The sequence below is a fragment of the Trematomus bernacchii genome, unplaced genomic scaffold (genome assembly GCF_902827165.1).
Source record: "Trematomus bernacchii unplaced genomic scaffold, fTreBer1.1, whole genome shotgun sequence".
In the NCBI taxonomy this organism is placed as follows: domain Eukaryota; kingdom Metazoa; phylum Chordata; class Actinopteri; order Perciformes; family Nototheniidae; genus Trematomus; species Trematomus bernacchii.
In genome coordinates, this window is record NW_022987764.1 from 69,672 (window position 1) to 94,414 (window position 24,743).

General features: G+C 42.0%; 2 protein-coding genes across 2 annotated transcripts in view; both read left to right on the forward strand.

Moving 5' to 3' along the window:
* LOC117496658 overlaps positions 1-24,303 on the forward strand; it is a gene marked incomplete at its 5' end in the record, with an annotated part of 90,585 nt that extends 66,282 nt beyond the window's left edge. The window contains one exon of the mRNA XM_034148375.1: positions 23,069-24,303. Within this exon, the coding sequence (XP_034004266.1) occupies positions 23,069-23,601 (533 nt within the window). The remainder of the gene's footprint in view (positions 1-23,068) is intronic.
* LOC117496655 (protein NLRC3-like) lies at positions 4,390-8,057 on the forward strand. The gene is made up of 2 exons (XM_034148372.1): positions 4,390-4,958; positions 5,735-8,057. The coding sequence occupies exons 1-2, from the start codon at positions 4,414-4,416 to the stop codon at positions 5,925-5,927; spliced, it is 738 nt and encodes a 245-aa protein (XP_034004263.1). The 5' UTR covers positions 4,390-4,413; the 3' UTR covers positions 5,928-8,057.
* Positions 24,304-24,743: the final 440 nt, after the last annotated feature.

The following is a 24,743-nucleotide window of genomic DNA, read 5'->3' on the forward strand; positions in this document are numbered from 1 at the left end:
CTTTTTACAGAGTTTCAGAGATGTTTTCCAATAAAAGATGGTAAATAACTGGCTAGATTCATGGTAATATTACTAAATCTAGTACTGCCTTATGGGTCTCAGAGTGAAAGAGTGATAATAATGTATATAGCACCTTTCATGCATGGCACTCAGCCTAAAGTTGCACACAGATGAGCAAGTTAGGCCAACACAGGATGTAGACATTTGCTGTTAAGCCAGTGGTTTCTTATTAGGCCAATTCAGCATATACAGCAAGATGAGCAAGTCTTTCTTTTATTATGAAAAACCCTTAACATTACTTTTTTCCATTTTTTTTTTTTTACAATTATAATTTATTATCTTTTATGAATTTATCTGGTTGTATATATTACTCATTTTCCATAAAAGAAACAAATGTATTTCAGTTTGTGTTTTATTTGAGTTTGATGCATACAAATACTGTACTGCAGGGCTTCTCAAACTCCGGACCAAGGTCCGGATCCGGACCGAACTGCAAATCAATCCGGACCGAACCCTGTGTCCCATTATAAAAAAAATAAAATAATAATAATTAAAAAAATAAATAAATAAAAAAAAATTCTGATTCTGATAAATATATGTACATCATTGTGTACGCGCGTCTTGTGTCTGACGCGTGTCTGATTGTGAGAATGAACGTGCATATATATTTACTTGTGTGCGCGAGCGTGACACGCATTGCAGACCGCAAGTTAACCGCAAGTTTACCTTGACTTTCTAATGCTTCTAATGCCTTTTTTGGGTGGGGGGTGACTTTACTGGCATTGATCCGGACCAGTGACCTTGTATAAAGTTCACAAGTGGACCTTTAATAACAAAGTTTGAGTACCCCTGCTGTACTGTATATGATGATTGTTGAAAATGCACTTTTACCATAAAAGGCCAGCTTGACCAGTTGGTAGAGGCTCATAAAAACAAAACTGTGTGGTCAGTCAACAAAATAAAAATAGTTTGTAGCCCATTTGATAGAAAAATGCAAACAAATAATCTTTCCATATCTTTTTTCTTGGTCCGGCAGTTAAAGGGTTTTAATGGTGTCCAATAAGTTTGAGATCACTGAGACTGATGTAAACTATCTAAACACTCAGGGAGAAGCATACACTAAAGGAGGGAGAGGGGAGGGAGGGAAGAGAGTTCAGCCTCCTGACAGCCTGGTGAGAAGAAACGTGTTTTAGTCGGGTGGTGCTCAACCTCAGGCTGCGGAGCCTCCTCCCTGAAGGAAGGAGGGTGAAGAGGCAGGTGGAGGGATGGGTGGGGTCACCAGCAATGCTGAGTGCTTTGCGGGTGAGGAGGGTGTTGTAGATGTCCAGGAGGGATGGGAGTGAGGCATCAATGATCCTCTCAGCTGTGTTCACGATGCGCTGCAGGGTCTTGCGGTTCGATGCTGTGCAGCTTCCGAGTTGTGAATTTACTCCAGGTGTAACAAAAGTCTGATTTAAGACTTGATTATATTTCACATCATTAATCCAGATCTGTCAAGTAACTAAAGGTATTACATAAATGTGGTGGAGTAGAAGTACAAAGTAGCATAAAATAGAAATACTCAAATAAAGTACAAGTATCTCAAAATTGTACCTAAGTACAGTACTTGAATAAGTGTACTTAGTTACTTCCCACATCTGAAATCAGATATGACTTCAAGTCATGTGCTCATTTCTTAGTAGTTGATCCTTCAACTTGGCCTCAGGAAATGCAAGGACTTCACAGTTTTGCCAACAAGTTTTGGAGAATGCAAATCTGAGGCTTAAACAGGGACAGGGAGGTGCATCTGCAGCATCTTCATCATCTACCATGCAAGAAGAGGAACTAGAGGACAGTGAAGGAGACACTGAGGAGGATAGTGAGGAAGACTGCACTTATTAAAACCACGCTACGTGTGGGGTGAGTACCAAACGCTGTCTCCTGGTACTCATCTGAGTCACTCACTAAAAAAGTGATGTGCACCCCTGGATATCCAGTCTATGGATGCTAACAACAATCCCTGTAACCAGTGCCCTCTCTCTGTCTCGCTCGCTCACACAAAATGCGCTGTGCCACACGCACACAGAGCCGAGGATGGAGACAACATTTTGAAATTCTTTTTTTCTTCCCACCCTATTTGTGGGTAGATTCGCCTATACTGCCTATGCTACGAGCCGGCCCTGTACCCGCGTATAGCCGCAACTTGAAAATGTCAACTTGATCGTGATAGTTGTGTGACGCTCTGACGCACAAACCTGTCAGTGTTGAGATTCTGCTACTGTCGTGCTGACGTGCTGACGTGCTGACGTGCTGACGTGCTGACGTGCTGACGTGCTGACGTTGAATCAGTAAAGGAAAACATCAGCAGCCAGAGCTTTACAGTACCTCATATTAATTCAGTGTTTTTAATGTATGTGTATGAACCATAGACTCTGTATGGTACACACAACAGACCTCACTGCTTCCCCTAGCGGGCTGTCCTCTACAGTCTATGGCTGTCCTTTGCGTCCGCAAACACCCTCACCCGTCTTTACCTCCGAGCCCGTCTGGTTCAGCATTATTCCCGAGGAGGAGCAGGGCTTTGTGGACCAGACTGAGCGAGTATTTGTGTGGCTACTGTGTTTGGTGTTTTGAAAGTTCCGACGTGATCCACGATGTACAATATATGAAGACAAGATGCAAATGATCATGAATAGCCCTTAATGTCTTAATGTAACAATCCTCATACTGGTGTGTTGGGTATGGAATGGGATTTCTAAATATCTCAATTTATATTGTGTATCACGATACAGGTTAAAGATATTGCAATATTATTTTTAGGCCATATCGCCCAGCCCTAATTTTTATGACGTGTGAGTTGCTATATGCGATGAACTTGCTGTGTCCAACTTTGAATTATGTTATGAATCCAGACAGGAAGATGTTTGTATTATGTACATATACCTGCGCTATAAAGGATGTGTTCATCTCAACAGAGGGAAGAGGAACAAATCCAGAACAAGAGCTGGAGTGCAGAGAGACAGTGAGACCAGCACTGTACGAAGTAAGTCTAAATATCTGTCTGCTGGGGTCTTCATGTCTGAAAACAGGATTCTTCCTGGTTCATTTGTTACAGCAAAGACATTCATTCTGAACCCTTTTATTTATTTGTTTTATTTGTATTACTCACATGTTTCCTTCTCCTTCAGCAGATAGTGGTCTGCAGGAGGTTTTAGATGAACATCAGATCAGTCTGAGGAGGACATGTGAACATGTGACTGAAGGAACTGATACAAGTGAAACCCTCCTGAACAGGATCTTCACTGAGCTCTACATCACACAAGGCCTGAGTGAAGAGGTTAATACCCAACATGAGGTGAGGCAGCTGGAGACAGCTTCCCAGAAAAAGCCCCTCCATGAAACTCCAATCAAGTGCCAGGACATCTTTAAAGCCTTACCTGACCAACCTCTCATCAGAGCGGTCCTGACCAACGGAGTCGCTGGAGTTGGAAAAACCTTCTCAGTGCAGAAGTTCACTCTGGACTGGGCCGAGGGTTTAGAAAACCAAGATGTCAGTCTGGTGATCCCGCTCTCCTTCAGGGAGCTGAACCTGATCAAAGGTGAGCAGTACAGTCTTCTCAGGCTGCTCCATGTTTTCCATCCGACCTTACAGAAGGTCACAGCAGAGCAGCTGGCTGTCTGCAAAGTGCTGTTCATCTTTGACGGCCTGGATGAAAGCAGACTTTCTCTGGACTTCAGAAACAATGAGGTTGTGTCTGATGTCTCACAGCAGTCCTCAGTCAACGTGCTGCTGACAAACCTCATCAGGGGAAGCTGCTTCCCTCGGCTCTGGTCTGGATAACTTCCCGACCTGCAGCGGCCAATCAGATCCCTCCTGAGTGTGTGGACAGGGTAACAGAAGTAAGAGGCTTCACTGACGCCCAGAAGGAGGAGTACTTCAGGAGGAGATCGAGTGATGAAGACCTGTCCAGCAGAATCATCTCTCACATCAAGAGCTCCAGGAGCCTCCACATCATGTGTCTGATCCCAGTCTTCTGCTGGATCACTGCTGCAGTTCTGGACCACATGTTGACTACAGACCAGCGAGGACAGCTGCCCAAGACCCTCACTGACATGTACTCACACTTCCTGCTGGTCCTGACAAAGAGGAAGAAGCAGAAGTATGGTGCGGGACATGAGACGAGTCCACAGCAGCTGACGAAGGCTGACAGGGAGGTTCTTCTGAAGCTGGGGAGGCTGGCGTTTGAACATCTGGAGAAAGGAGACATCATGTTCTACCAAGAAGACCTGGAGCGCTGTGGTCTTGATACCACCGAGGCCTTGGTGCACTCAGGAGTTTGTACACAGATCTTCAAAAGAGAGAGAGTGATCTTCAAGCAAACAGTCTACTGCTTTGTTCATCTGAGCATTCAGGAGTTTCTGGCTGCAGTCTACATGCTGCACTGTTACACCAACAGGAACACAGAGGTACTGAAGGACTTCCTGCAGGGAGACTATAGCAACAGGTATAACAGTGATCAGGATTACCCATCCCTGGATGTCTTCCTGGAGGGAGCCATGAAGAAATCCCTCAGAAGTAAAAATGGCCACTTGGACCTGTTTGTCCGCTTTCTCCACGGCCTCTCTCTGGAGTCCAACCAGAGACTGTTAGGAGGCCTGCTGGGTCGCACAGACAACCGTCCAGAAACCATCCAGAGAGCCATCAACAACCTGAAGGACATGAACAGTGATGAAATCTCTCCTGACAGGAGCATCAACATCTTCCACTGTCTGACAGAGATGAAGGACCACTCAGTCCATCAGGAGATCACAGATTTACTGAAGTCAGAGAACACATCACGGATCTACTTGTCTTCTCTGGCCTACATGCTGCAGATGTCAGAGGAGGTTCTGGATGAGTTGGACCACGAGAAGTACGAAACATCAGAGGAGGGACGACAGAGAGTGATTCCAGATTTGATGAACTGCAGCGAGGCTGTGTGAGTCCAGATGTGATTAACTTTATAAACTAATGTAGATATTAAGTTTAGTTTTCGAATAAACACTATTCAACTTTTTGCTGTTTCAAATGCTGTGAAAGATAAATGTAATTATTCTAATAATTAAAAATGTTTCAGTTTTTTCTTTTCTTCATTTTTCTGAAGGACCTATGATTTATCACAGCAACATGTGATCACAACATACAGCAGTATTTCACAGATATCAGTGAATGCAGTAAAGTTATTATTACATTACTGCAGTTTCTTAATAGTTAAATCAGACAGAGTAATATCTGATTTATGTTGACTCTTTTAAAACAAGACCTACATAATCCCACCAAGAACAGAGGTCAGATTGTGTTTTAACGCTGATACACAGATAACATATTTTTCATGGTGTTTTGTTGAAAATAATGTAAATTTATTGGTTTGTTCAATATGTTTGTGTGCATTATACATTCTTAGACGCTTTGAGAAGCCAACACATTATGCATTCAGTGTCATGCACATCCAAATATATTAACTTTTCATTATGGACATCTCTTATATTGTCGATTTGTTTAATTTCTGTTCACTGACAGCAGAAGGTAGGTCCGACGTGACAAACAAAAGATCACACTGAAAATGCTTACAGCAAACTCAATAAAATATGAATTACTAACATCAGAGTTATTCAAAACATTATATTCAAAATGGTTTTTCAACAAATGCATGAAGTAAATGTAATGTTTCCCCTTGTTTTATAATAACATGCTGTAATATATGTGTCATTGCAGATTTCCTTACTGTGGAATCTCAGACTCTGACTGTGAAGTCGTGGCCTCCGCTCTGAAGTGCGACCCCTCCCACCTGAGAGAGCTGGACCTGAGAGCCAACAAGCTGCAGGATTCAGGAGTGGAGATGCTGAGTTCTGGACTAAAGAGTCCAAACTGTAAACTGGAGTATCTCAGGTCAGATCACTGGCTGTAGTTCATGTGGATTTCTATTCATTTAACATTTATATTATTTCTAATTCCAGAGTTTAGTACTAAGAGTTCAAAGACATTTACATTATTTTATATTTCTTTCTAAATGGCTGAGTATTTTAAAGACCAACAAAAAGCAGAGAAAGTAAATGTGTGACTCTGAAGTCCAACCGCTCTCATGTGAGATATCCTTTCAGCCTTCACTCTCACTGTGCTCCATGAGTCAGTGAAGATGCTGTCAGTACTGATGAGCTGTGAGGGAGATGAAGGAGGTCAAAGATGCTGCTGAGAAAAACTGCTGCAGAGAGTTTGAGCTTATCAATTGTTTTGAATCTACATCCTTTGAAGAATATGGAGGGTGGTGAGGGTGGTTGGTTCAAGGACTAAACAGTCAACGCAGTGGATTTAAAGATGAGCACATGGAGGCAGGAGTTCCAGATCATTGTTTTATTGTAATTTGTTGATTCTTGTTTGTCTTAATTGTTGTCTGGTTGATCTGGTAGGAAAGTACAACACATCTTAGTTAGTTCAAACATAACATTCATACTTCAAATGATACTCCAGCAAAGCAGTTATCTTTCTACATTATTATATGTAATGTAGAAATAAAGTAACCAAATCTAAACGGTACAGAAAATAGGGAGGTAAACTACTGGAGCTGCTATGAACATACAATACAAAGGAAAGGAACACGTACTGATTATTTACTCAAACGATTGGTTCTCAGGAGTTGCATGAGGCCAGCCAGCTTCTTTGTTCATGGGGGAAAGGATTTCCCACAGGTGAGCTGGAGGAGGGAGCAGGTAGAGGGAGGCCGGAGTGGGAGAGGGGTTTTCCACATCATTGCTGACATTAAAACCATTTTGAGCTCTGAACCGATTATTAAACCTTAGAGATATTATTTATTATTATGAAATGATTCTGATTGTATATAACATAAATGAAATATATGATTGTAGGCATTATCCAGGTATCTGCCGAAACATTGGCGTGTCATTATAAAGTTCAAACAAGAGAAACGTGGATTTAGGAAACACAAAAAAAAGATAATGCACTTGATAACTATATAGAGACAGTCTACATTATCTCGTCACTTCTGCCCAGAAGCATCAGCAAACTTGGAGATTGATTTCTCACAATCTTCGTCCAAACAGCCCCGAATGTTCCCTGCAGCAAAATGCATTTAGGGCAGCATGGAGCGCCCTCAATGCCCTGAGAAGACAGACCATCAGACAAAACATTACGAGGGCAACTTGCTCCAGCGGACAGCACTCTCCCCTCAGGAGGCCATACCTCAAAAATAGCCAGCTCCACTCAATCACAGTTACTTCTGTCTGTTACAGAACATCGGTTGGCTGCTTCGAGTAGTTATTGGGGAATCCATCTTTGATTCAAATCCATTTAACTTATGCTCCAAGCAAGGAAACAACTGATCTTTTTCCTCAAAGCATGTTTTAGAAATATATTTTGTTCCCGTATGATTACTGTAACAAAGAGAAGAGTGCAAATGTACAGAAGCCGTGAGTGGGCGGCAAACTATCCATGTGAAGCTTTTGCTGGACTCAGTTGAAGGCTGATTGACTGGAAGCAGAGTGCAGTGTTGAGAGTGAATTGCTACAAGGATTATTTTAACTATACCAACTGTGGCTTGCTGAAAGCGATGACCTTTACACGACAAGTTATTGTGAGTGACCTGAATAGTTGGATGCCGCCTGAACCAAGTTCACATTGTTCCTTTCATGTTATTTGTAATGATGTATTGTTTTATGGGATTTATTTACAGATAATGCAATCCTTATTTTGAAATCTAAACAATCTAAACTGTGAGCTATTTTTATTCACATTTCTCATGATCAATGAAATCTGTATACATACTGTAATTGCATCTTCTTATCACCGATTATCACCGATTATGAAACCTTAGAGAACCTTATTATCTCCTTGGATGTCCGGTGGGTCTGCAGCAGGCTTCATCTGAAACTGAGATTTCTGAGTTTCTTTCACTGTCCTTTTTTCTGTAGAGGAAGTAAAGAAACTGTAACTCTGGATTTATTTGTTGTTTGAGGTGCAGTATATGACTCAGCAGCTTTAAGACATGAAGACACTATTATTTTACACTTCGCTCTAATGAAAGTAGGCGGGGACAGAAATGACTTTAGCGCCCTTTCTAGGAACTTTGTTTTCTAAAGTTACATCATGTTTTCTTTATTCAGACTGAGAGGCTGCAGGTTGTCAGAGATCAGCTGTTCTGCTCTGATCTCAGCTCTGAAGTCCAACCCTTCACATCTGAGAGTTCTGAACCTGAGTTACAACAAGCTGCAGGATTCAGGAGTGGAGCTGCTGAGAGATCTTCTGGAGAGTCCAGACTGCAGACTGGTGGTTCTCAGGTCAGTAAGGGGTCGACTCTCTGCTGATTCAGCAGTATTGTATTAAACACAGGGAGGTGGAGGGGTTCCTCTCACTGGGGAATCTCTCCAGGTCCACCTTCCAGGCGTAGCCTAGCTTAGCACAACAAATCATGGATGTTACCATTTGTCTGCAGTTTCTCCTTTTGTTCATCTTATGTTTCTTTTCTTTCATTCTCCCAAGAACAATATAATGCAAGCTGACAATGCAAAGCCACATGTTAGTCAGTGCAACTTGTTACCAGACATATGGGATTCTACAGAACATGTGTTGACTGTGGCAGACTAATGTTGAGCTTTACATTAAAATACAACAAGAAAATCCTACACTTCATAATTCACTCTGAACATTGAAACACCTGGAGTTCATTTTATATTCTCTATCAGGTTTCTTTTATAAATGATATAATAAACAGTTTATTACAGTTAATACATATTTCTATCAAAACTATTAAACACTAACAAATAATGTCAGGTTTAGCTGTTTCTCACATTTGTATGAAGCTACATGATGCTCATACTGACTGAGGAGTTTAAACTGAAGATGCTTTGGATGTATGGCTCCACTATTCCTAAATAAATATTTTCTATTTATTTTTTATCACATTTCTTCTAAATTCATTCCGACATATTTGTCATATTTGTAAACTGTGTGATCTTGAGTTGAATCAGTTTCAGTGGGTTTGTATTAGTCTGGCTGCACATCATGAGTTAGTGTAGATGGAGCAGAGGTTCAGATGTGAAGTCTCCACTTTTTATTGAAGGTGAAGCACGTTGTCTTTCATATTAATGAGAGCTCTTTTCTCTTTCTGGATCTTACAGTTTTTAACCTGTCAGGATGTCCACTTTATAAACTCCTACATTCTCTACTTCTCCAGCTATAAACAGATTATTGAACCTTGAATATTTTAAGCTGAAACTTTGTTTTTCTAAACTTACATCATGTTTTCTTTATTCAGTCTGCAGGGCTGCAGTTTGTCAGAGATCAGCTGTTCTGCTCTGATCTCAGCTCTGAAGTCCAACCCATCCCATCTGAGAGATCTGGACCTGAGTCTCAACGCTCTGCAGGATTCAGGAGTGGAGCTGCTGAGAGATCTTCTGGAGAGGCCAGACTGCAGACTGAAGACTCTCAGGTCAGTTCTCCATCTTTAACTTCTGTGCTGAGATGAATATGTGAGAGTTGTGTTGACTCTGAGTTGCAGACATCAGGCTGATATGATCCTGATCCTCTCTCTCTCTCCCCCCTTCGCTGCTCTCTCTCCCCCCCATGCGTTCCTCTCTCTCTCCCCTTCGTTCCTCTCTCTCTCCCCCCCTTCGCTGCTCTCTCTCTCTCCCCCCTTCGCTGCTCTCTCTCTCCCCCCTTCATTCCTCTCTCTCTCCCCCCCTTCGCTCCTCTCTCTCTCCCCTTCGTTCCTCTCTCTCTCCCCCCCTTCGCTGCTCTCTCTCTCTCCCCCCTTCGCTGCTCTCTCTCTCCCCCCTTCGTTCCTCTCTCTCTCCCCCCCTTCGTTCCTCTCTCTCTCCCCCCCTTCGCTCCTCTCTCTCTCCCCCCCTTCACTCCTCTCTCTCCCCCCCTTCGCTCCTCTCTCTCTCCCCCCTTCGCTCCTCTCTCTCCCCTCCGGTACACAGCACCGTCAGACGTAGTGTGGAGTTGCATTAGGTAACGCGAGATACGGCTGATACTTGCGCATTCGTTTCTGTCATGGATCAGTATCAACAGTCCTGCCAGTAACGTTTCTATATGATCAATACTACTTTAGTTATAGCCTGATATATGATAGCTAACTTTACAATGTTGTGATGTGACCGACGTTAGCTAACATGAACTGTAGCTAACGCCGGTCACTCACCAAGACAGCTGCCCTGTTCTCCACGGGTTCTCCTCACACCACAGCTCCATTTCTCTCCGATGGCCGTTATTCCTTCTAATCCTTGGCTGCTCCTGGTCTCTTGGACGCCTAGCAGGCTCATCATTATAAGGTTGTGGTCCGTCATATGCATTCAAATATACATTTTCAACCTCTTCTGTGTCAAAAGTAGCATTGTGATCCATGTTTATTAATACGTTAGACCGGCCGCTCTCCCTCATGTGACGTCACACGCGGGTGGTCTTTTTTTATGCGGAAGTAAAAATGTCTCACAAAAACCACGCCAGATGTCACTGTAGTGTTTATTTATGTATATTCTTTTGAAAATCTAGTGTATACATCATTTTCCTACACATTTATTCACTGGGGTCTCTAACCTGCAAGTTGCTCTTTAAGGAAAAATCAAACTGCATAATTCACTCTGAACCTCCTAAAAACCTCAAATTCATCTTATATTCTCCATCATGTGTTTTAAATAAATGACATTTTAAACACATGAATACAATAATTAAATATTTATATTAAAACTATCAAACACTAACAAATATGTTCAGTTTTAGCTGTTTCTCACATTTGTATGAAGCTACATGATGCTCATACTGACTGAGGAGTTTAAACTGAAGATGCTTTGGATGTATGGCCCCACTATTCCTAAATAAATATTCTCTATTTATTTTTTATCACATTTCTAAATTCATCCCGACATATTTGTCATATTTGTAAACTGTGATCTTGAGTTGAATCAGTTTCAGTGGGTTTGTTTTAGTCTGGCTGCACATCATGAGTTAGTGTAGATGGAGCAGAGGTTCAGATGTGAAGTCTCCACTTTTTATTGAAGGTGAAGCACGTTGTCTTTCATATTAATGAGAGCTCTTTTCTCTTTCTGGATCTTACAGTTTTTAACCTGTCAGGATGTCCACTTTATAAACTCCTACATTCTCTACTTCTCCAGCTATAAACAGATTATTGAACCTTGAATATTTTAAGCTGAAACTTTGTTTTTCTAAACTTACATCATGTTTTCTTTATTCAGTCTGCAGAGCTGCAGTTTGTCAGAGATCAGCTGTTCTGCTCTGATCTCAGCTCTGAAGTCCAACCCATCACATCTGAGAGTTCTGTACCTGAGTCAGAACGCTCTGCAGGATTCAGATGTGGAGCTGCTGAGAGATCTTCTGGAGAGTCCAGACTGCAGACTGGAGGCTCTCAGGTCAGTTCTCCATCTTTAACTTCTGTGCTGAGATGAATATGTGAGAGTTGTGTTGACTCTGAGCTGCAGACATCAGGCTGATATGATCCTGATCCTCACTGAGTATCTTGATGCTAAAGTCTGTTTTCTTCTTCTGTGGTTTCTTTCCCTGACAGTGGCAGAGCAATATTCAGCTTTAAATGTAAATATTATAATAAGAATTATACTCTGCATAATTCAAACTGAACCTCCATCAAGCTTTATTTCACTACATTATATAAAAGACAAATTAGTACAATTAATAAGTATTTCCAATCAAACACAAAACATATATTCAGTATTTGCTTCTTCCAACATTTTTATAAAGCTAAAAGATGCTTATACTGACTGAATAGTTTGAACTGACCATGTGATCATGTGTTCTTTATTCAGACTGAGGCGCTGCAGGTTGTCAGAGATCAGCTGTTCTGCTCTGGCCTCAGCTCTGAAGTCCAACCCCTCCTACCTGAGAGATCTGGACCTGAGTAAGAACGCTCTGCAGGATTCAGGAGTGGAGCTGCTGAGAGATCTTCTGGAGAGTCCAGACTGCAGACTGGAGACTCTCTGGTCAGTAAGGGGCCATTTGTCTGCAGTTTCTCCTTTTGTTCATCTTGTGTTTCTTTACTTTCATTATTATCAAGCAATATAATACAAGCTGACAATGCAACGCCACATTTCAGTCAGGAGCAACTCATTAACAGACAAATGGGATGTTACAGTTAAAAAGGAAGTATGTTTGTTTTTCTATGTTCCTGGACTAATGCCTAGTGAATTCTCTAATGCAGCTGAGAGCTGTGGGCAGTCAGTCGTAGTGTTTGCAGAGAAGATATGATGTGATGTAAAGCATTGGATCAGTCAGGACTCTGAAGCTGACTAACTCAAAGAACTAACTATTTTTTAACTTGATCTCAAACTGTTGGATTGTGTTCATCCCTGCAGGATAAATGACGAGCCAATCAGAGCCAAGATACAGAAGAACTGTGAGTACTGAACCATACCCTCCATTCATCAATATATTGTACAATACATCTGATCTTAAAAGGTATTTATAGTACAAGAATTATGATTGTTTTATTATTATTGTTCTCCGTTACCTCTTCTCTCCATCAGGTGACTCCGATGTGGAACAGGAAGTGAAGACAGACAGAAAGGTGAGAGAGGAGCAGTTGAGAGTTGAAGCTAGAACTTAACTTGATTTCTAATCAAATAAATAACTTTGTTTGTTCCAGGCTCCTGAATCCTTCTCACCTGAACACACAACTGAGTCTTCATACAGGTAATCCTATAACATGACCAAATATTATTTTAAACACATTGAAAATATATATTAATTTAATTGTGTTTAATTTCAAGTCTTTCACCTTGAGGTATTGCATCCAATCTCTTTCCAGCAGACATCAATAAGATAATGCCTCTGTGTGCAGGATTGTTTTCTTGTACCAGTCTAGATCCTCGCTGGACTAGACATTTTGTTAATTTAATGAAAATGTATTTACACACATTCTGATGCATGTGGACACATCTTCAGTGATGCTCCTGTAATCATCAGGTGTTTCAGATCTTTCAACAAACCCTCCTCCAGGTCATAGTAACTTGTCTCTTGTGTGTCTACAGGTTCAGGTGTCCTGGTCCAGGTATGTTCCAGTGTGCTTCGACTGGCCTGGTGTTCGTCATGGCTCAGGAGGCGGAGCTTCTGTACAGGGCGGCCACTTGGGATGAGAGCCTCCTCCAATCAGCTGGCAAGCAGGCAGCAGGGCCGCTGTTCGACGTGAAGTGTTCTGATGAAGCTGCCGTCTGCCAGCTCCACCTGCCACACAGCGAGACAGAGGATGGTAAAGACATCTGCAGTGTTAACAAATACACTTATATAATGTTTAGCACCTTATACCATCCACTACTGTTCAAAAGTTAACTAGTTTAACAAAGACAATAAGACTGTTAACCACCAGAACTGTTGAAGCAAAATCTGTTAAACACCTGAACAGTTGAAACAACATCCCTAATATTCATCTGGCTGCTACCTGAACAAATATTTAAAAATTATTTATCTATTTACCTATATATCCTATTTCAATAACTTGCATATAGACTCTTATTGTACTATTTCACTATTTCACTTTTTTTAAACTATTTCTTTTTGTATTAGTATTTACTATTTACTTGCACTATATTTTTCTGTGTATCTGTGTTTTGTGTTGCTCTGTTGGAGAAGCCTGTGACACAAGATTTTCATCGGCACAACTGCACTGTAGCTATGTACGTATGACTAAATAAAGAACCTTGAACCTTGAACCTTGAACCTTGATAAGATAATTCAGACACCAAATCTGTTCTTTACATTCAAAATAGTCGTGTCCCCAAAAGAAGAAGAATGAAATGATTAAAACATCCATTTAGTGGATGTGTTTCATGACATCATTATTGAAGCATACGATGCAATGCAGCTCTAAATACTGAGTTGGATTTTCTTTGGGTCCTCTGCAGTCTCCTCACTGGATATTAAAGACATTTAAACTGTGACCTGTCAGTCCACAGCATGTTTAGCTGCTAACAGTGCTAACTCAACGCTAACTCTCACTCTCAGCTAGCAGTTTGATTAATTATGACTTTGTTATCCATCTCTTGCTCTTTCTGCTCTTTACATTGTCAGTCTGGCTGAAGCATGTACAAAACAAAACGACAGACAACAACATTTATAAGTTAGACTTTCTACGCCCTAAAAGCTTTAGAGAACTCTTCACACATCTAGAGAATCACTCAGACATGAGACCGGACACAGTCAAGCTGCTCTGGCTGCAGATTACAAACATTTCAGCAGTCTTGTGAATGAGAAAATAATTACGCACGCTCACATCCAGAAAGATCACAAGGGGACGGAACAATAATTAAACATTACAAATAAAAGGTGAAGGACATAAACTGGTACATCCCAGTGAGGCTCCAAAGTGAATGACATTAGATGAACATTAGCTCTGAGCTAAAGTGGTGTGACATTGAAGATGATGAAGCTGTGTTAGCAGCAATGCAACAGATGACCAGCTCTTTGCTCCACAGCGCTGCTCCTGGACGGCCTGTTGTCTGTCGTCCACATCACTGATGAAGGCCTGAGCATCTTGGAGCCGCTGGAGGTCACACACACTCACGTGGTGGTGAAGGTGCTTCACCTCTCTTCCTTTGGCCTTATCATCGATAAATTGAGAAGGCTTCTAAAGTGGCGAATAAAGGGAAAAATTCTGCTGTTCCTACGACCCCCGGGCAGAGTGGAACAAATACTGGATGTGTTTCTGCTGCAGAACAACGTCCTTGAGGAGGAGGTAATGTGCTCACCATCAGCCTAAATGCTTGTTTTAAACCACAGCTGTTTCCACAGAGAAGTTGTGGCCCCAGGCTCCCTACTGAATAGAATAGAATTGGAGGGATGAAACCCTCTTTAAAGGTCACACATAAATGCACGGTGGGGGGTTGTCCAGTGCCTTGCTCAAGGGCACCACGGCAGGGCAGGAGGTGAACTGGGACCTCTCCAAGTAGCAGTCCACACTCCATATTTTACGTCTGTTCGGGGACTTGAACCGGGGACCCTACAGCTCACAGTCCAAGCCCCTACTTTTTTTTTTTTTTTTTTTTTTTTTATCTTTTATTATCAAAAATAGACATTTAACAGTTCATCACAATTACATAAAGTACTTTCTGCATATAATGTATGAAACGCATACAAAAAATGACATATACTGTCATTATTTCACTGAAAAGTAGTGTGTCTTATGTCACTTTTCAAAGTTGAAGCACAAAGCTCCCTCCTCATCCATCTCAATTAATTTGCTGCCATTTACAAAATCCTCACAAAATATGTCATTTTTCACGTGTATGAGAACAAGGTTTATGTCCCTTTTTGTTGTCCTCTTCATTATGTGCCACACGTCAGACATTTTACCTTCGAAATGGGCAATGTTCCTCCTTATCTGGACCGCACGCCTGGCGTGGCTCAGAACATAGTTTAACAGATTCACATTGCATTCATCCTTCTTCTCAATCACACCAAACAGCCACAGCTCCTTTCAATCCATTTCTCTCACATACCATTCATTCCAACATCTACCAATTAACTCTTTCATCCTTCCAAAAAAAACACCAAGCTCTCTACATTCAACAAACTCATGCAAACATGTTTCAACCTGGTCTCTACAAACATCACCCTCTCTCTCAACAGTTTCCTCAAAATGACTAATTATCAGATTGTTAAACACCCTATTATGTCTCAACAAAAAATCAAAATGTTCACATTCAATACTGTTCCATTTAATTTTCACATTCTCCCACATTCTTCTTCCAGTCAGACCGTTCACAACACTCGTCCATACTCTCTCTGATGCAGGTCTCCTAATAACATCCCCTTTTAACCATTTATACATATTTTTTGTTTTAACATCTTCTATTTTAACATTGACATCCTCTTTCCCCACAAATAAATCAACCACACTCTCCTTTCCTATAACGATCTCACTCTCAATCATTGTTAACCATTCACTCGGCATTCCATCTTTGATTTCTTCCATCATTCGTTCAGCTGTCCCTGGATACATCACTTCATCTATTTCCCTAACCTCATCCACTATCACCTGTGCCTTCATAAAGCCTGGTACATACTCTAAAACTAAGTCCTTAACCCTCCTCATCCCCGCTCTCCACATCGGCAGATTGAATAAGGAACACTTCTCATGAGTGATCCTAGGGTTAAGGAAGATCGGCTGCTCCCACACCTGCTGCACATTCACACACTCATACCTAACATACTTCAAAAACTCACACCATGCACTCATTACTTCCCTTTGATAAGCACTCAAACCTTTCAACATCCCCTTTCTTAGCACCATAAAAATAGCACTATCACCACATCCTCCACATTTATTTATTTGTTCCTTTAAGAATATTTTCCATAACTGATCTTCCTTATTTCCCAAATAGCGAACCATCATTTTAATCCTAATTGCTTTAATTTTCCTTCTTAAGTTTATCAGCTGTAAACCTCCATCCCTACACTCATTTTCTAACACTTCTCTAGCTATCCTTACCCCCCTCCCATCCCATATGAACTCACTAACTATCTTATCTATTTCATTCACTATCCGGCACATCTAAAACCGTCATTATATAAAGTGCCCTACTCATGATTAACCCATTCACTACAGCTATCTTCCCCCTCAACTTAAGCCCCCTCATCTTCCAAAACCTCAACGTCTTCACTATTCCATTAATTAACTCTACATACAGGGTGCGTACGGGTGCTGGAAATCCTTGAAAATGCTTGAAATTGTACGAGGTGTTTTCAAGGTTTGAAAAGTGCTTGAATTTTGGGAATGGTGCTTGAATTTGGGATAAAGTGCTTGAAATTGTAAATGCTTTACCTCGCTTTTTAGATTAAAAGAAAATAAAGAAGTCGGAGCGCGCTTAATTGCTTCGCTTTTACATAAAACGGCTCCGCTCCGGCCTTCCCGCGCAATGCGCGTAACCGGCAAGTGTTTTTGTTACGTGTGTGACCTGGGCATTCTGATGAGTGATAGATGACAGTATGCCAGGAGGTTGCCGTTTCAACGAGCGTTGGCTAGCAGAAGACAAATACAAGCCATGGCTAAGACGAGGGTCAAGCGAAGCCCAAGAGTAGCCTCCTGCAAAGTGTGCAACAATAACGATGCGAGAGTCTGCGCTGACGAGCGACACACCACACGAAAGGTACGCCATAGTAGAGCATTTTAGATTAGGCTATCGTTGCATGTAAAATACATGACACTTTTCTCTGTGCGCGGCAAAACAAGCTCGCCAAAATGGCTTCACTAGTCTGGCAGTATTTTAAGTGTCCGAAAATGACAATAAAATAGCGGTATGCAACGTGTGTGTGAAGCAGAAATCCTGCAGCTCCACCCGCTGTGACGGACCGGTGAGCGGAGCAGAACACACATTAAGAGTTAGACCTAACACACTTAGCTATTTGATCTACCTCTGGAACAAGCTAAACTAGTTATAAATATATTTATTCTTCACTGTCGGGTCACTCATTACTGGATCAGTGAGCTGCAGGAGATACTGACGGGCTGTCAGGAGAGAGGGGGAGAGAGGAAAAGAGAGCGGTATCGGTATCGGCCGATACTGATTCCGGCGATCGGCTCCAAAATTGGCGATCGGAGCATCCCTAATAATTGTATATGATATGTTTTATAATGATTGATCATGAAAGTGTTATCAAAGCTGGTAAAGTTGCAGCTAGTTTCAATGACTTTGTATACTACAGAGTAGCTTGTGAATTTACTCCAGGTGGAACTAAAGTCTGATTTAACACTTGATTATATTTCACATCATTCATCCACATCTGTGAAGTAACTAAAGGTATTAAATACATGTAGTGGAGTCAAAGTACACCATTTACCTCTGACTTGTGTTTACTGCCAACCTAAAAGTACCTCAAAAATAGTAATCAATAATATATTGAAAAGTTATTTGGCTGATTGTTTTATATTGGCTCAGCCAGGTTATATGGGATGCCCAGTCTACGTACAGATAGGACACACATTTTGAAATATTAAACTTAGTTTTCTTTTCTAACATTTTTAATTTTTCATCCTCATGTAGAATGCTATTATGAAACACACATTTGGTTGTTTATAGCATAAAGAACATCTGATTTAATGTGAGGTAGGGAAATAATCATTTGAGTATAAGTATGTGTATATAAATATGTAATTTACAACAGCTGTAAGATGCTTGAAAAGCTTGAAAATGCACCTTGAAAATGCTTGAAAAGTGCTTGAATTTGACTTTGGAAAAGGTGTAAGAATCCTGTACATACTGTCTGTCCCTACCCTCCACATCTTTAATCCCCAAATTGATCCCCAACACGCTAAAATAATCCTTATTTTCCTTCAACCCTATATCACAACTCCTATCCCTCACCTGTCCTATGTACATCATCTCTGATTTATCTAAATTCACCCTAGCTCCTGATGCCCTACCATACAAACTGACTGTCTTCAACACTTCCCTAACACTTTCCCTATCTTTAACGGTAATGGTGGTGTCGTCTGCATACTGATAAACTAAACTAACCCCCCCTCCTAGCACCTCCACTCCTTTAATAAACCTGTTTTGCCGCAGCAGAGTCGCGAGGGGCTCGGCTGACAGCGCGTACAGCATTGCTGATGCGGCTTTCACACCAGCGCTTTTCCCTTTCTAGCTCCTAGCTAGAGCTTTTCTGGTTCAGCTCCGGTTTCCCTTTTCAGCTCCCGCTCTGTTCACACCGCCCAGCTGCCGCTGCTGCGTCATGACGTCACCGTTTACATCGCTGATTTTCTCCCCAACGGAGCTCACAACAACAACAACGGGGGGGACTGCGTCGGGTCGATGATCGTGTTGCTTTTAATCCAACCCAGTCTCACGGCATTTCGTGTTATTAGTCACGAAATTAATTTAATCTATTGATTCGTGTTCACCAACACGATTTTCACATTTTTTTCGTGTCACACAGAACGATTTTAAATGCAATGTATTTCTATTGGTAGTATGTTTCGTGCCTGCAACACGTCTTTTTGTCCGGTCGGGTCTTGGGAGACCAGAAGCTGTGTGGTTCATAAAAACATGTTCTTACTCAATATCTTACCCTAAGCCTAACCCTATCCCTTTTATTTTAAATTGTATAATGTCTGAGTTTTGTTGCCGTCAGTGAGGAAAAGAAATGGCTCAGAGCCTCAGAATACTGAAATCTGTATTTTATGTCATCTTTTTTTCCTTCTAATTTGTTATTATTTGGTGCAGGCACGAAACATACTACCAATATAAATACATTGCTTCTAAAATCGTTCTGTGTCAGAATACTTAAATCTGTATTTTTTTAAATGTCTTTTTCCTTCTAATTTCTTATTATTTACATTGCTTTTAAAATCGTTCTGTGTGACACGAAAAAAATGGCGAAATTGTGTTGGTGAACACGAATCAATAGATTAATTTCGTGACTATAACACGAAATTCCGTGAGACTGTGTTGCTTAATCATACGAAGCCAGATTAAATTAAATAACGACTTCTCCAACCTTATACTTTTCTCCAGAGTGCCGTGGTTCATTGTTTATTAATGTGTTTCAGCGGCATTTACCGACCGCTGCAGTGCTGGCTGCTCTTCCACAGGAGTTTATTCTCCCGTTAGCTCCGGGTTAGCTCACACGGCTCTAAAGTATTCACTGTCTGACTGTCACACAAGCAGCTGATACATATCCCCAGTTCCCCTTACGTGAATGTGTGTCAGTCTGAATTGACGCTGTTTGGCATCACAACGCTGTTATGAAAGTTTCTCTGGTATAACATGGGTGATGTTAGCATAGCAACCGAAGCTAAACTGACTACTTGCTAAGCCGTTTTCTACAGGCACATTTTACCTGCGTATTTTTCATTATGATTCTACTTGTGATAGTCGGACATGACAACCTGTGCAGCCCATGTATGGATTCCATCCGATAGCTGCTATAATAACAAACAAAACGTCTGCCTGCTCTCCACAATGATCAATAACAGTGAACGGATGGTCAAAGTAAGGTACAAATAAACAGAATCACACGAAGCCTGGTTAGTGTTGCCTGACTTTATAAAGTGTGTTTTTTTTTATAAGTGTGTGGTTGCCTTCTAGTCACTTTGCTCAGCACTACTGCTTGTAGGCAGGCATGACGAGACTCTTCAGTCGACCCATGTTCAGGGGAGGTGGGTTTAGTTTCCTGCACGCCTCGACGTAAGAGAGACGTAAGCGACGCCGCGTCATAGCTCCGAAGCTCTTGCCTCTAGACCGACAATATTTTGGAGCTGGAAGTGAACCGCATTCCGGAGCTATGACGCGGCGCCGCTGCGGTGTGAACAGGAAAAAGCGCCGGTGTGAAAGGGGCATCAGATAGGGCATCCTTGCCGGACCGACCTCCCTAACTTAAACACATTGGTTAACACCCCATTAATTTTAACGCAACTGACTGCACTACTATAAATCCTCCTTACCCACCCTATTAATCTTTTCCCAAATCCTGCCTTCTCTAACACTCTATACAAAAATCCATGACTAACCCTATCAAAAGCTTTATTTAAATCTAAACTAACTACTATCCCACCTATACCCTCCTTCATGTGACTAATTGTGTCCGCCAAGGCTACAGGTGCCTGTGCTCAGTGAGGTCAGTACAAACTGATAAACTGGGTCAAAGTTATGGGCCTTGGAAAATATTTCCCCACCACACACACACACACACACACACACACACACACACACACACACACACACACACACACACACACACACACACACACACACACACACACACACAGTGAAGGCGGTGTGTAAAAGCGAGCGCACAAGATAATTTTTTTTTCTTTTTTCGGGGCAGGGCAGTTGGGCAGGGGTGCCCAACCTTTTTCTTTACCAAGTGCTAGCGAACTGTCAAGTGGGAGGGAGGCTCGCTGCTGTTGGACCTCTGTTGGTGCAACTTTTAAAAACATAAAAAATGAAGCCCGTCAGCGAATCGAGCCGGCCCTTGACGACCGGCCGTTCTGTGATTCTCCAGATTCTCCAGATGGCCAGTCCGCGGAGGGTGGAAAATACATACCGGAAGTAAACAAAGACGTGCAACGGGACGGTGTTCCCACGGGAAACAAAACTTTAAATATCAAATGAAACAATCTCATCTCTTAAAATGCACAACTTATTATGAATTAAACATTCACAAACTTATAATTATGTTTTCACATGTTTAATTCTGTTACATATGCACGCAACGAACAGAAGAGCGTAGGGCAGAATTAGGAGGGAATTCCGTCTCGTAGCGTTTGTGCACCGTTTTGAAATGCCGCTCTAAATGACCCTTCTTCGGTAAAGTCACGCTCGCATTGCAGATGAGACAGATGGACTTTGAATTGGAATAAACAAAAAAATAATCATCCTCCCACTCGGAGTGAAAATTATATATTTTGGGCTTTTTTGCTTCTGCCATAATTGCGGTCTTGTGTGTGTGCGGACTGTCACTCCTGTTGCCACGGACAACGTCAGCTAACTAGTGCCCACTGCCCACCAGCCACGCCCCGACACATGGGGTCGCGCCAATCACAAAGCTTTGATGCGTTCAAGAGCATTATTCTGGCACAGGAAGATTATGTTATAGGACATTAACGATAAAACAGAATATTGTTGTTCTATTTTTAGACACATCTCGCGATCGACTGGGAACCAGCACGTGCACTCCGCTCTGCATGGGCCAAACGGCTCGCTACACCAGCACTGTGAGGGGGACCCAAGTTCCCATCTGCAAAAACACGTCGGTTTGCTATCCTGGCTCCAAAATGGTGGAATGAGCTCCCCATTGAAATCAGGACAGCAGAAAGCTCACACATCTTCCGGCGCAGACTGAAAACTCATCTCTTTCGACTCCACTTCGAGCGATAGAATTACTAACATAGAATTACTAACAAAGCACTTATATACTAATAAATGACTGGCTTATCTAAAGCCAGTTGATTAGCACTTGAAATGTTTTGGCTCTATGAAACCTGATGTACTTATATGATTCTGTTTTCTTCAAGTTTGTATCTTCCTGGTCGAATGCACTTATTGTAAGTCGCTTTGGATAAAAGCGTCAGCTAAATGCAATGTAATGTAATCTCCCCTCGACTGGGAATCGACTGGTTGGGCACCAGTTGGAATTTCAACCAAAAATATCTAACCTATACACTTTAATTAATCTACTCACATATGTCCTCATGATGTTATTCTTAATTGATTGTAATTCTTATATCTCTGTAGAGCAGGTCTGTCAACATGTTGTTTTAAATTGATCAAAATGTCCTGTTTCTGAAGGTTGTTAAACACAGACGTGCTCTGCCTGTGAACATCCCAATCTCCTCCGACTGTGAGCTGGACATTGATCACAGTTACAGTGTGCACTGTGAACCTGAGGGCTTCTTCATTCAGCCTCAGGTGAGTCACTGATACTCCTCTAAAGAAACACAATGATCATTAACACACATTTATCTGCATGTGGATTCACAATCAGGAAAGATCCAGATAAACATTTAACTTCTGCTTCTGGTTTCCAGAGTAAAAGATTTGATTCCAGGTTTGGACCAAACTACCACCCGACATTTCTAGTTACCCTGACGACGAGCACAGAGACAGTGGATTTGAAGGTCAAGGACCAAGGTGGAAACGTAGTCTGGGATTGTCGCGTGTCACTGGAAGGTAAAGACTCCACCTGAGCTCAGACCCAGTGATAGACTGGATAACTCTAAAGCTCCATCTCATAGCATTCTCTATTAAGGCTCCATGGCGGCGCATCATTACTACATTAAACTCACAACCTGTTATATTCTAAAACCATAATAAAAACTAGTGTTGTGCAGTGGTGAAACAGCGTGGCATTATGGGAGTTGTAGTCTTCAGCTTCTTATGCTTACACAACTCAACAAAATATAAATAATACAGTTGTAGGAGTTTTTATCCATTTTAATCAGGAAATGTTACATATTATAACTTTAAGTGAACAGAAATCCACCTCTGGGAATGTCGAGATACTTACATTTTTAAGAGATCTGTTTAATGTGATTGTTGGTTAACAAAAATATTTTCCCTGTTTATCTTCCAGATCCAAGGCATGAATTGTCCCAGAGAAATGTCCCAGCAGAGAGCAGAGTCCCAGCAGAGAGCAGCGTCTCAGCAGAGAGCAGAGTCCCAGCAGAGAGCAGCGTCTCAGCAGAGATCATAGTCCAAGCAGAGAGCAGAGTCCCAGCAGAGAGCAGAGTCCCAGCAGAGAGCAGAGACCCAGCAGAGAGCAGAGTCCCAGCAGCGAGCAGAGTCCCAGCAGCGAGCAGAGTCCCAGCAGTGAGCAGAGTCCCAGCAGAGAGCAGCGTCCCAGCAGACCAGAGGCTGCTCTCAGTTCGGACAGAGTTCATTCGAAGAGTGACTCCAACTGTCCTGAACGACCTTCTGGATAAACTCTTTGAGTCTGGAGTGATCACCGAATCTGAAATGACGTCGGCCAGAACCAAACTCCAAAATGGCGGAGCACGAGAGGTGGTGGACGCGGTGCGAAGAAAAGGAGCTGCAGCCAGCAGGGTTCTGATCAATGCTCTCCGTGAGCTGGACCCGTATCTTTACGAAGAGCTCAACTTGAGCTGAGGAAAAACCTTGTGGAGTGTGTGTGACAGTTGAAGTCCTAGTCCTCTGTTTTGTTACCTGTACATGTTTCCACTTGTCCTTGAAGGTAACACAGATTCTGAGCGAAGGCCACTTTCCTTCTCTCTTTTCTCCTGGACTCCCTCCTGAGAGCATCTACCCGTATCGGCCTTCCTTTGGTGTTAGCTTGAGTTTTTTTTCAAGTACATGTTTACTTTATTACATACAATACTTTAATTTACCAGCATCCATTGGATCCTTTCACATTTTTGTCAGGCATAGGAGCCGGGTCATGACAAAAATAAGGGCTTGTTCTTATTTTACCAATTGGTACTGACTTCTGGGTACGATTTGGGATTTTGGGGCATTTGGTACCAAGGCATGCGATTTGGAGTTTTATTTGTTTTGTATTATCAAACTGTAAAAACCTGTACCTGTTTGTGCTGGTGAATGTAAATACAATATACTTAGGTAGTGAATTAAACCCAGTGGTGTTCAGTAACTAAGCACATTTACTCAAATACTGTACTTAAGTACAATTCTGAAGTACTTATACTTTACTTGAGTATCTCAATATCTTTGCTACTTTGTACTTCTACCCAGTGGCGGCTGGCCCATAGGGGGCGATAGGGTGCCGCCCTCCCTAAACCCAAGCCCCCAGGAAGTGCGCCGGACTCTGTGCCCAATATTCCTTGTGTCCAAACGGCGGTACTGCAACTTCCGTATCAGTCCGTGACGTCACCCGGCCCAAAAATTATTTTTCCCATTGACTAACATGGGGAAAGAGACGTCTGTAAATCGGTGGATACTTTTTTATTAGAATCATTCGGTTGTTAAAGTTATAAAATGCACTAAAAGCCAAATCTAGATTTATTTTCTCTCTCAATTAATTCTAGTGAGCCGAGAGTGGGAGCTCGGGGGGCGGGGCTTAAGGGGCGCATGCTCTGTGAGCGCACATACGGGTACTTCTGCTCTGGCAGCCAGGCATGACGGGTAATCTGTGACGTTTCGCTCTCTCAAAAGTTGGGCCATTTTGCCTTCATGCGCCAATGAGCAGCTCTCATAGGAAAGAACGAGACCCCGCCTCCGACGCTGTTTCCAGTTCTTATTGTACATCCATGCCTAAACCACACACACAAGGAAAT